We start from the raw sequence: 12,009 nt of genomic DNA, 5'->3' as shown, positions 1-12,009 counted from the left end.
CTAGATGTGGCATTTGAACTGCTGGCATGTCACTGCCTTCCTGGAAAATGTCACGGGAGTACAGCTTGGGCAAATGTTTCACATTGCTAGAGGGAATGCAAGAAAAGAGATATTTACTTTGAGCATCTTCTATTGCTCAAATTTAAATCTGTGTTGTTTCCTTCTTTATGCTGAATTTTAGTACGACTGCACTGTAGCTGCTCCTATTCTTTACTGATACATTTTTTTAAAGATGAGTTGTTATTTCAGTTATTATTTCAGTTTTTCAAATAGGTCTCATTTTTATTCATGAAATGTTTCTTGACTAAATTGGGTGCTATTTTTTTTTTTTTTGAAAATGTGAATAATGTAGTGTCCAGCAATCTGGCTGGCAGAGATCCCATTTGGCATAACGGCACTAACACTATATGGGCATTAGATGGGTGTGTTGAGTTTTCTGGTATCAACAAATGAAATGCTACATAATTTATGAATCTAAGGCTTTTTATTTATTCAAAGGAACTGTCACTGCAAAGCTTTATTAGGCACTGGTGTGATGTCAGATCCTTGTGTAATATGCTTTTTTGATTGACAGCCTGGTTTTTCAGAACTTTTGCCAGCTTAAACTCAAATGCTGCCAGTTATGTGATCCTAATTTATTTCATCAACAAACAAAATCAGGATTATTTTAGAAGCTGCCAATGTACAATGCTGTGATTAAATTTTAAAATTTGGTGACTGAAGAGATGCCTTCTTGAAAAGTCAGTGAACCTTTTTTTAGAAGTGCACAAGTCATGAAAATTACTTAATGTTTATGTTACTAAAAGACAAAACCAAACTCATATGCTCTATAAATAGATGGCTTAGCTTGTTAAAAGCCACTTGTGACTCCTTTGCTAAAGTGACTAAAGTGCCTGAAATAAAAATCAGTGCAGCGATTATTTTTAGCTATAGATCTTGATATGCTGTTTTGCAATTACAGATTTTGTTTTAGTGTGCCTAATTTACTATCAAATATGAATAGGGAATTAACTAGTTTTATTTTCCTACTATTCCTACAAATATTTGGAAATATATATCAGCCTGAAGATTATCTCCAGTATTAATTATAGTTAATGGCCTTTTTCTGGTTAGGAGTTTAAAGCTGGAAATTTGTGTCATTCCGGAAAGCCATCTGACACATGATGCTTATGCAGTTCCCATATTTCAGAAACTCAACAGCCTGAAAGAAAGAAGGTCAAGTACTTCAGTATTATTTTAGCAGGGCTTAAACAAGGGGCAATATATTGCCCCATATTTATATAGTGGGCTCAATATATCAAATAACAGAATAAATTGGCTTTGTCAGAGTTGCAGTAACTGCATGTATCCAATACAAACCAGAACGCAGTATTTTGTCTGGATGAACCTCTTTTGAAACATTGCAGAACTTCCTGAATAGAAATACTACAGTTTTGATATTGCCTTGATAAAGCATTTTAAATAATGCTTGTTTAGGCAATGTAATGAAATGTTAAATTTGGTTACACTTTCAAATTAATTACTCAGAAGTGGTGATTATATGAAGCATTTTAGAGATCAAGAGTAATGGGTAGCTTGTCTGAAAATAAGCTCATTTGATAAAGAAGAGAGGAAAAACAAGTGAATTATTTCACCAAGAACAACAGACAGTTCAGGTAACTGGGATAAATCATCCTAGGATAATGTTAGGAGAGATTAGCTGCCAGAGTTCACTGGTGTGCAGTTTGTCCTGCGTTTACTCAGTGCAAAGTCTGACCTGAAGTATTCATTCAGTGCAATTATTTTGGCTCAGTGAAGGACCACACCTTGGCTTTTTTGGTTTTGTTTTTTTTTCCCTTGCACAGTTCTCCAGTGACTCATTGAGAACTGTTTGTTTTTAAACGTTAGCAAAAGTCAGTTTGGTTCACCAGGAAAAGGGCAGCTTGCCTAGTCCATTTTGTTCTTTACTCAGATTCCACCTTAGAGGCAAATAAGAACTAGAACTGTTCCAGCCAAATCAGGCAATTGCCATTGGAAAGGAAAATAAAATTTGCCTGCCAGCCTTCCTGTCTGAAAGAAATATGAGATAACATATTTTAACTTCAAGGGACATGGTACAAGCAGAACAGATCCTGGTAACTTACTTTCATTCTTCTAGGATTGTTTTTCTGAGCATTTTGCAGCTTATACGTGGCAGCGACCTTGGATGCAAAGAGAGTAACAGCTTGGATTGGTTAGAAATAACATTTCAATGAGGACACCTTACTTGAGAGAAACCAATTGTCTTTTATATGCACAGCACTGCTTGTGTAATTGCACTGAATCTAGAAATCCTCATGAACACTTGAGTTTGCAAGAAAACACTGATCATACTCTCAACACCTCATCTAAAAATGAGATGCAAGCTGTAGTAATTGGGTTAATGCGGCTTCTCTGCTCTTCTGCTAGGGAGTGGCTGATTAGTAGGATGGAGATTTGGTCAGTGGCAGTAGCCTGTTACAGAGGGAGGAGCAGCAATCAAATGGGCTTCATGCACACCGCCATCAGAAGCAGCACTCCTTTTAAATTGCGCCATTCTGGCATTGGCCCAGACTTATGCATGTTTGTTATATTTTACCTCTTATCTAGAGTTAGGCTGTAACCTCACTTAGGCTCTTAATCTTGTGTAGGAGCTGACGTAAGGGACAAAAAAAAATTCTTCTATTTCAGCAGTTGGAATATGACAGTAGAAAAATTCTGTTTTAGATTACATTCACATTGATATAAACAGAATTTATTGACTTGTGCACCTTTTGTGTGTTTTTTTTTTGTTTGTTTGTTTTTTCTGTGTGAGAGAAAAAACACTGCAGGGTTAGGGCCTTTCATTGTTAGTCAATGTGAAGTCTGTTATAAAGCACTAATCACACTTACGTTTTAGGTTACAACTCAGGATAACCTAGGTTTTAGATGCAGTTCCAGGAAGGTAACTCAAAGAATACTCTGGCAGTGATATATCTATTTTGATAGCAGTCCACGAGATGGATTTTAAATGTTTTCCAGTGAGGACACAGAAAACTGAAACACAAGCAAATACCTTACTGCAAGCTCAGTTGCAAGTCTTAATTTATACTTGTCTTACATGGTTAGTAGAACTCTTTTTTGCAATGCAGTGATAGTATTATTTTGGAGGGCTATCAAAAGTAATTACTTAAGGTTAAGTGTCATCAAGAATAGCACAGCAGTTACTGAACTATTAATTCTCATGTCTGCACAATTCCAAAGGAGGAAAAAATGTATGTTAATGTGCAAATGCCTGATCAGCTGGGCAACATTGTTCTGTTGGCAGATTAATCATTGGAAATTGGGAGATAGGCTGGACTTGACCTAGCACACCTTTTATATTTATTTATTTTATTTTATTTATTACATAAAAACCTATACAAGTTGAAAGACTTCGGGGAAAAAATTGCTCTAGTTCCTCAGTTTATTGCTGCAAATCCTTTTGAAATGAGTGTCTCAAACTTCCTTTTTAGTGGATATTACTCTGTGATGATCAATTACTTAAACTGCATTAGGCCTGAAGGTGATGACCAGGAGGGGAGAGTTAAGTGGTGTCTGATTCATAATTGGAAAGAATAATCACAGAACAACAAAATCCTAAAGGCAGATTGCCAAAAGCCACTTAGCTGCTTGACAGCTGGGGAATGGCTTACAGTTTTCCCTTTGGAGTGATGTAGAACATTTAGGCTCTTTAAAGACTCTTTAGTTTTATTAAAGGACTGTTCAGTATGGTAAGATCACACTAGTGTGATCACAATATCACACTGATGTCAGAAATCAATGCTGGTGTGTGGAAGGGTGAGATTTACTGGTGGCTGCTGTTTTTGTTTTTGTTTTTCTTTTTTTTTTTTTTTTTTTTCCTAATGGGAGCCCTACCAAGTAAAATGCCATTGCCCTTCCTGGTTCTCACGTGCTTTGCCTGTGTACTCTGTCTGGGCTGTGCTGTTGTTTGCCCTTGGGACTCGGGCCTATGACAAGTTTCCAGATCTGTTTTCATGAACCCACTGTTGGAATGTGATTTTGTTGTTTTGTTGTTGTTTTTATTTTTTCCCACTCTGATACTAAAGGTCTTGGAAACACATCCTTGAGATCTCCCAGGCTGTTCCAGTTATTTTCTTGGTGCTGCTGTGTCAGCCATTTCATGCTTAGTTTAGCATCTTTACAGTGATGTGTGTGGGAAGGCAGGGGCACGCTCTTAGCAAAGAAATCTTTCACGTTGCCCCGGGATTTCTTAAAATTTCTTATGCTGGTAAGCCTGGGTTTAAGTCCTTCCCTCCATGTAATAAAGTTATGTACATAAAGTTGCCAAGTTCTATCTTAAAATCACTCTGATAGTTTGTCATCACTACGTTTTTGGGTGACTTCTCCAAGCCCTGACCTCTGGTCAGAAACCTGTTTCCAGCTGAGTCTAAATTTACTTCTGATCTGTGGTTCCTTCAGACACATTGTCCTTCTTCCTCAGACAGTTCTTCCTCCTAGGAGCCTAGTGTCCTAATATAATGTAAAGAACAATTATAACTCTTCCCTCTGTTTTTCAAGGCTAAAAAAGAAAACCTTTAATTCTTTTAAATAAACTTAACTCTCATTGCCTCAAATATTCTGCATGGCCTCAAATATCCTTCTATGTATTTGGTGCAACATGAATTGATGGAGTGTGCTCTAGATAAAGTTTTACAGGAGCCCTGTACTGTGGCATTGATGCTTCATTATCTCTGTCAGAACATGTCGATGAGTGTGCCTTCTTCACTGCTGCACTGCAGTAGGATTTCACATCAGCTGTGATATCACTTCTAAAAACAAAACAAAAAAACCTTAGCATCTTTCCTCTGCTGCTGCTAGGTGATATCATCTGTTACTTTTCTTGGGCAAGGGAGTGGGTTGGAGTGAATTGTCATAAATGTCAGTAGCTAGAACCAAACTGATACTTCCAAAAGTAAAGGCTGCAGTACAAAACTAAACTTGCAGTCTGACACATACTTCGTTCTGTCGTGGTGTCCTGGATAAGCAGTGGTGAAGAGTATGGTAAAAGTTGTTACTGCAGATTTAAGTATTTCTGTTGTAAACCCCATTTTTTTTCTTAGCAAATTGTGTGTTGCAGCGTAACTGAAAGTTTCAGTTTATAAATCCCTTTCTTATGAAAACCAAAAGTAAAATCTAGTAAAAAAAGTAAAAAGTAAAAGTAAAAATGCAGTTCTGACTGTAATCCGGTACAGTGGAGCAAATATCTATCACCTTTCTTTTAAGGAAGTGTTGAGGTCAGTGGTGTTACGGGCCTCTTTTATGAAGGTGCACAGTTGAAATACGTACCTGTGCTTTGTTTATATCACTGATAAGCGTAAGGGAAATGCAAAGTCAGTTACTTTGTGTAAGCAGAAGTTTTCATGTAGTTTGAGGAAGAGTATATTTGTGCTGATGAGAGGTGACCTGGAGACGGACAGGGAGAAGCAAGCCAAATAAATAGTGTGTGATTCTGGAAGAAGAGCATATCAAGAGACAACTGATGCAGTGAATGAAGGAATTACATAATTTAGTCTTCTGTCCCTGCCCACGCAGAAAATTAACCTACAAATCCTATTACAAGTGCGGAAGAGGACCTTGACTCTAGGCCCGTTTTCCTCTTTGACCTGCTACAATTTGCAGGAGTAAACTCTTGGCTTTGCTGCTCAAACCTAAGTAACGCAATGACTTAGGTCAGTTTTTCTATTAAATGTACTGAACCATATATTTGGCTTAAGATTTTACTTTGTTTATTTACAGCAATGACAGATGGGTATGGATTGGAATGAATAAGAGGAGTCCAGATTCTTTGGGAACCTGGCAATGGAGTGATGATAAACCCGTAAGTTAACCAAGAAATGTCACGTCCTCATTTGTTTTAGCTTGGGCTGAATTGAAAATAAATTGATAAATCCTCTAATTAAGATATGGCAGATCCTTCAACAGATGAGTAATTCAGAAGATTGTGCACTTAAGAGCTACCATCCAGGCAGATTTCCAATTAAAAGCATAACTTTAATAAGGTTAACCTGATCTCTGTCTCTATCACATTAAAATACTTTAATGAAAATAAAGTAATAAAAATCTAAGAGCTAGTGGAGAGAACAAGATGTCTTCATGCCATGGCAAAGGGAGGGGTGGTGGGGGTATGAGCTCATCTTCTCGATAGAGCAGGCTTCTCCAAAAATAACTTCTTAACTGCAAATGATATATTTGTCTGAAATTGTGAGATATTTTATTTATTTTTTTCCCTCTATAATAACAGGTACACAGACTCAAAACTCTTTGATCTTGTTACTGCCTTTTAATGTGTGTTTTAATAGTGATAAACTTAATGAGATCACAAGTTTAAATGGTTACCTTTGGGGACTATTTTAGCAAAAATAGTTGTGAAGTAATTGTTCTTTCCTCCTGTCTGTCCTGTAGGTAACTAGTATTATTATGCCACGTGATTTTCTGGAAGACGAATATAACACTAGAGATTGTGCTGCTTTAAAGGTTAGTTTGAAAGGTTTTTAATAACAGCATGCTTTTTTATACATGAAAGTACTTGGAAAAAATATTCCTGCCAGCTATATATTGGATTTAGGTTGACTGCTGAGATGTTTTCTTTGTATGGTAAAAAGTTGCTAGTGTTCCCTTTATTAATCTACAGCTCGTATTGCATTTCCCTTATTTAAGCGGTTTTAACAAACTGACTGCTATGCTAATGATGACCTGTCATAAGACTTCTGATCTACAATTTTTTTTTAGTGATATTCAGTTCTTGATTACATGTTGGCATGCTATATATCTGTTGAACGTTATAAGTGACACTTAAGAACGTAAAATGGAGTCTAAAAGCAAACAAACAAAAAAAAAAAACCCGCAACTCTACAAGTTTTAAGATCTAGATTTGTTTTTCTGAACTGCAAGTTAAGAAAATCATTGAAACATAAAGTAGAGGGATGCAGTAGCTAGGATAGAGTATTTATGCTTGTGTTTGCTTAGTGAAATAGACTGTAACTGCTGTGTCAGATTTTAATTCAAAATGTCATGCCTCTAGTGAATTATGTTCTTCGTTGCTTATTTCAGTCTTGATGGCATGAGTTGTAAAATGGCCTTTAACTTTTCTGAAGTGTTACCTGAGTGTTTTTGTAAGATAATTCTAATACTCTCCTTTCTATTAACCTAAATGGAACCAATTCTGCTAAAAGAATAGTTGTATCCCCTTACTTCTCTTCACAGCCATTAGTCTTCAATATTTTCTCTTGTGTTTGTGACCCCAGGCTGAGAAGCTGTCATCTTTAACATTAGGCTGATAGAAGCATCAGATGAGAGGAAAGCACTCTGAAGAACATTGTGAATATAGCATCCTCCCTCCCCTACCTGCTAGGTCTAGGCATGTGTTCCTTCACTAAATGATACAAAATTCTCCTTATCGGAGAGATCAACAAGAGTGAAGTCAGATCTCAAAGTTGATTGTAATAATCTTAGATAAGAAAGATTATTCCTATGCTGGATTCAGATGAGTGTTTCTTTTTAGGAGAAATGAAAATTTATTTCAGGGAAAGAAGTTCCAGCAGATAATTCAATAATAAGCATAGATGAGATTGTGTGTACTACAAAATAGCGAAGAAACAACATTGCAAGAATAGACTTGTATACCTAGAATGACCTTAAGCCACTTACACAACTGCTTCACAATCTTGGCTAGCATGTAGAATTACAGTTTAAAGAGTTACAGTTGTATCTGTTCATTTTTTCAAGTTGTATGGGGCTGATGCCACAATAACACCTACTGACTTTGTTGAAGATATTCCATAGTTTCATTTCACATTAGAGAGGCCCATACTCTATTAACTGATTCTTCTGTTCCTGTTTTTATACAGACTTTTCAATTTTCACGGCGATCATTTTGGAGATTTTATTTCCATGAGGGCAGAGACCTGGAATTTTATGTCAAGCCTTTTGATTGTGAAGCTAAACTCGAATGGGTCTGCCAGATTACGAAAGGTAAACTGCATTCACTCACATTTCATAAAAAAGAGTTTAGTGATGGGTTTTTAGTTCTTTTGTGTTAACAGCTTTTGTGAAATACATCTAACTAGTTGAGAGGAGGTAAGCATATTTGAAATATTGCTCATTATCAAATTAGAAGATATGAACTAGGCAGCAAAGAAATATGACCAAGAACTAGGGTTATAAGTATCAGAAATTCATCACTTTTCTTGGTATTCTTTATGTTTCAATAGTGAAAAGAAGGTATCTGTCACTGAACGGTCATTATTGCCCAATAGCAGAAGCTTTGCAACCCATGTTCTATTGTTTTCTCTGTGAACCATTAGAAGTCAGTACTTGAGATGCCTTGCCTATGTGATACACAAACTGACATGCACCTAAAGTATTCATAGATTTATCAAAAAATGACCATGAGGAGGCGGATGCAGTATCACTGCTCCCATTTTCTTTTGCCATAAAGTGGTTTCTCAGTAGGTGAGGTGATATAAGCCAAGTGATATTTGTAACTATAGGCATATTGGCTATACAGTCTGGTTCTGCGTTAGGTGAATGAGCCTCTTGCTTGTTCTTCTGGTACAGTTAGTGTACTATAAAGTTAGTGTATAAGCTTCTCATTGTAGTGAGACAGAGGTGAAAATGCAAATTCTTACAGAGGGAAACAAAAAAATAAATAAAAAGCACACACATTTAAGACTGAGGTATGGAATACACCCATTAGTTTTGAATCAGCTTGTTTTAGACTATTTTATCTGTGCATGAATTTTCTCCTTCCTCCTCTGCCCCCCATCATGCATACCCAGAAGCATAACCTATTGCTTCCATTATTTGTGACCATTATTTGTCTCGTTATAAGGTGAATGTGAAGTGACTGTTCTTTTTTTCCTCTGAACAGGTAGCACTCCAAAGACACCTGAGTGGTATGTACCAGGTAAATGGACTTTTTGTGAATTCTAACACTTTATATATATATAGTTGTTACTACTGTATATCTTTTATTAGTTTTGTTATATTACTACTGTATTATCTTTTTGGTGACAGCAAAGGTCATGACTGATAGGATTTGATTCTGAGAGAGATTCAAATGCAAGAATAAGTGTGTTTTTTTCCAGTGTCAAATTGAAATTTCTCATTACATTCAGAAAAAGAGTTTTTCAGAATTGATTTCTTACGCGTGTGATACTTCTTCTGTATAGATGAAATTGGAATTCATGGAGCCCCACTTGTTGTTGATGGTGCAGAGCTATGGTTTGTACCAGATAAAAACCTGAGCTTCCAAGAAGCTATTTCCTACTGTCAAAAAAATGATAGCGATCTAGCCTCTGTGGAGTCTTACCCAAAACTCAGGACAATACTATCTCAAATAGAAAAGGTAAGGAAGTTTGTCTAACAGATACTTTTCACTACAGGGAAATACTGTTGCTGTTTTTTCCAATACAAGAAAATGTTAGTCCTTAATTTCTTTCTTTATCCTATTGGCCTTAATAGTTTTTAATTGTTTTTAAAACCAAAATATGAATTGAAAGAGAATACAATGTCAGTCTTGTAAAAGGATGTTTAAATGTAAAAATAGCCTCAGCAACTGAAAAAAAATAAATCTCCAAATGGATAGAAAATGCCATAACAGGACCATCATGTAAGCTCCACATTTTCTGCAAATACTTGACTAACAATTGTCCCAGCTGTTAATTTTATGTATGGGGTAGCATGTATTTTTTTATTTTTTTTATTTTTTTTTTAGCTAAGGAGAGAATTAAAATGCATGCTGGCCTCAGACTTTGTTGTGAAAGGGGTTTGTGGTGTTCATAGCATGAGTGCGTTCTTCTAAGGAGTCTTACAAAAACATGAAATTAGCAGTTTGCAAAGTCTCTTAATGAAATTTATCCTGATATCCTGAGAATGAGAAATTATCTGGAAGGAGAAAGCAGGAGAAATTGAGAATCTAACCTGTAAAACCTCTAGCCTTTTACAAACTATTAATTTTTGAGCTGTCTGCTGGAGGAATGAGATTATTCTGAGGGGCGTCCTCAGATATTCTGTGGAACCACATCAGCTTTGGTCAGCTTGCAGTGATGTTCTGGTTGCCTGGTAGTGTTGCTGCTATGAATTTTGCAGGAATGATGCGTGTAGTATGCACTTATGAAACCAATGCAAGATTTCTTACAGCTTTATGCAACAGTGTGGAAAGTGTCTTTTCTTATATTAGATGCAGGTGTCTGTTTATCTGGCATATGCATCTTGAACTGTATCTTTTCCTATTCTTGAATAATTGTAAATCTGCACTATTTAAAAAAAGTCATTTTAAATCAAATTAATTTTGTTACTGATTTATTGATGATGGAGTCTGGAGATCAGTCTCTACGGATTGTAAAATATCATTTTGTTCTTTTTTTCCCCACAGTTATCAAACAGTGAACAAAAGTGGTGGCTGAAGTTTATTGATTATGGCTACAGCTATCATTCACCGTACGTAGAATAATCTATTATTGTAAACTTTTTTCATGCCATTTTTAGGCATATAGTTAGGTAGAACAGTTTCTAAAGGAAAATGTTTTATCCCCAAACTTGTAAAAGATCACTTCTGTATCATCCTGAAGAAGTAAGATAAATTTGAACTAAGCTAGGAAACAGTACAGCACTGTTCGGTGAACACTGTTCTCCATATCTGTTTACATGGACCTGCACCTACTCTTACAATGCTAAGCATAGACAACAGAGTACCTAGAGCAGAGAGAGCAGGAGAACTATGTGGTGCTCAAAGCAAGTCATAGTTAGCACAGTTATGTATATATACTTACAAAGTAAGTATATTTCAAGATATTGTTGAAATATTCTAATGAGTTGCTAATGCTTGAGTTCTGTTCCCATTACAAAGCATCAACATCAATTTATACATAACTGTATGTGTATGTGCGTAAATTAATAGACTTGGATGAAAAGGAACAACTTAACTCATAATCCAATTCTTCTAAGTCTCTCCAGTCCTATAGATTTCAGGTTGTTGGGCTTTGACTTCTTAGTCTTGTCATGTGAATCATTAATCAGTACAGGGCCCTAATAGCTAATGAATGCAATTGATCTTTAAAATAATTTTATTGGATTTTAGGCCCAGTTTTTTCTTTGCCTCACAGCAAACCTTGCATTGTGCTGTCTGTGGCTTCAGCAAAGGATCATGAACTCCCTATAAGCAAAAATCTTAATTTGCCAAAATACTGTAGTGATATACTACTTCAAAAACATTTTAGAAAGGAAAAATGTGGGCTGTTGACCATTATCCTCACTTGTCTTCACAGTGTGCTAGCAATTGCAGCATGCGATGAGTAATCTACCCTTGTAGTGCACATCTCCTTAACATAGTTAATTTGGGCATGGTATATAACTATTGAACCTACCACATGTTTGTTCCTAGTCTAGTTTCTCCCCCTCTGTCCTTTCCAGTGTTGTAGGGCATCTCCTAGAAACAATTACCAGCCCAAATTTTTGTATGTACTGGCTCTGTTGCTATCAGAGTTTCCACCTGAAGATCACACTGGATTGGAGATTGACTCTGAAATGTTTGTATCCAGTTTACAGTTATTTCCACGCTTCCATGATCGATTCCTGAGGGATTGCTGGTATGTTTCTAGAAAGAACTGGTACAGAGGTATGGCTGTTTTCAGTTTTTCTCCCCTCTCTGTCATTGTTATGTTAAAAAAAAAAAAAATGCACACTGATGCTTAGTTAGAAGTGAATGGCTTCTTGATGATTATCTGATTCAATTTTGAATAATTTATTTCTTTATAGTAGAAGCTATTATAATATTTCTTGATGTCCAGAGGCAAACCTGAATTCATATGACAATTTTTTTTATGGTTTGATTGTCACTCCTTCTGTGACATAAATTAATTTACGTGAAATCTGTTTCATTGGTCTTCTTTGTGTGTATGCAACATATTATGAGCTCTGGAAATTGAGTGGTGTTAGAGTAGTTTGACTGAATACCTGCAACTGAATATG

The 12,009-nt window shown here is 36.1% G+C and overlaps 1 protein-coding gene across 1 annotated transcript in view; it reads left to right on the top strand.

Moving 5' to 3' along the window:
* LY75 (lymphocyte antigen 75) overlaps positions 1-12,009 on the top strand; it is a 46,854-nt gene that overhangs the window by 14,920 nt on the left and 19,925 nt on the right. Inside the window, exons 14-20 of the mRNA XM_027461496.3 lie at positions 5,776-5,857; positions 6,442-6,513; positions 7,887-8,010; positions 8,909-8,944; positions 9,210-9,385; positions 10,415-10,479; positions 11,580-11,656. Coding sequence (XP_027317297.1) covers positions 5,776-5,857; positions 6,442-6,513; positions 7,887-8,010; positions 8,909-8,944; positions 9,210-9,385; positions 10,415-10,479; positions 11,580-11,656 — 632 coding nt within the window. The remainder of the gene's footprint in view (positions 1-5,775; positions 5,858-6,441; positions 6,514-7,886; positions 8,011-8,908; positions 8,945-9,209; positions 9,386-10,414; positions 10,480-11,579; positions 11,657-12,009) is intronic.

Source organism: Anas platyrhynchos, chromosome 7 (genome assembly GCF_047663525.1).
Source record: "Anas platyrhynchos isolate ZD024472 breed Pekin duck chromosome 7, IASCAAS_PekinDuck_T2T, whole genome shotgun sequence".
In the NCBI taxonomy this organism is placed as follows: domain Eukaryota; kingdom Metazoa; phylum Chordata; class Aves; order Anseriformes; family Anatidae; genus Anas; species Anas platyrhynchos.
Note: the sequence above shows the minus strand (reverse complement) of the source record. Positions and strands in the feature narration are given on the sequence as shown.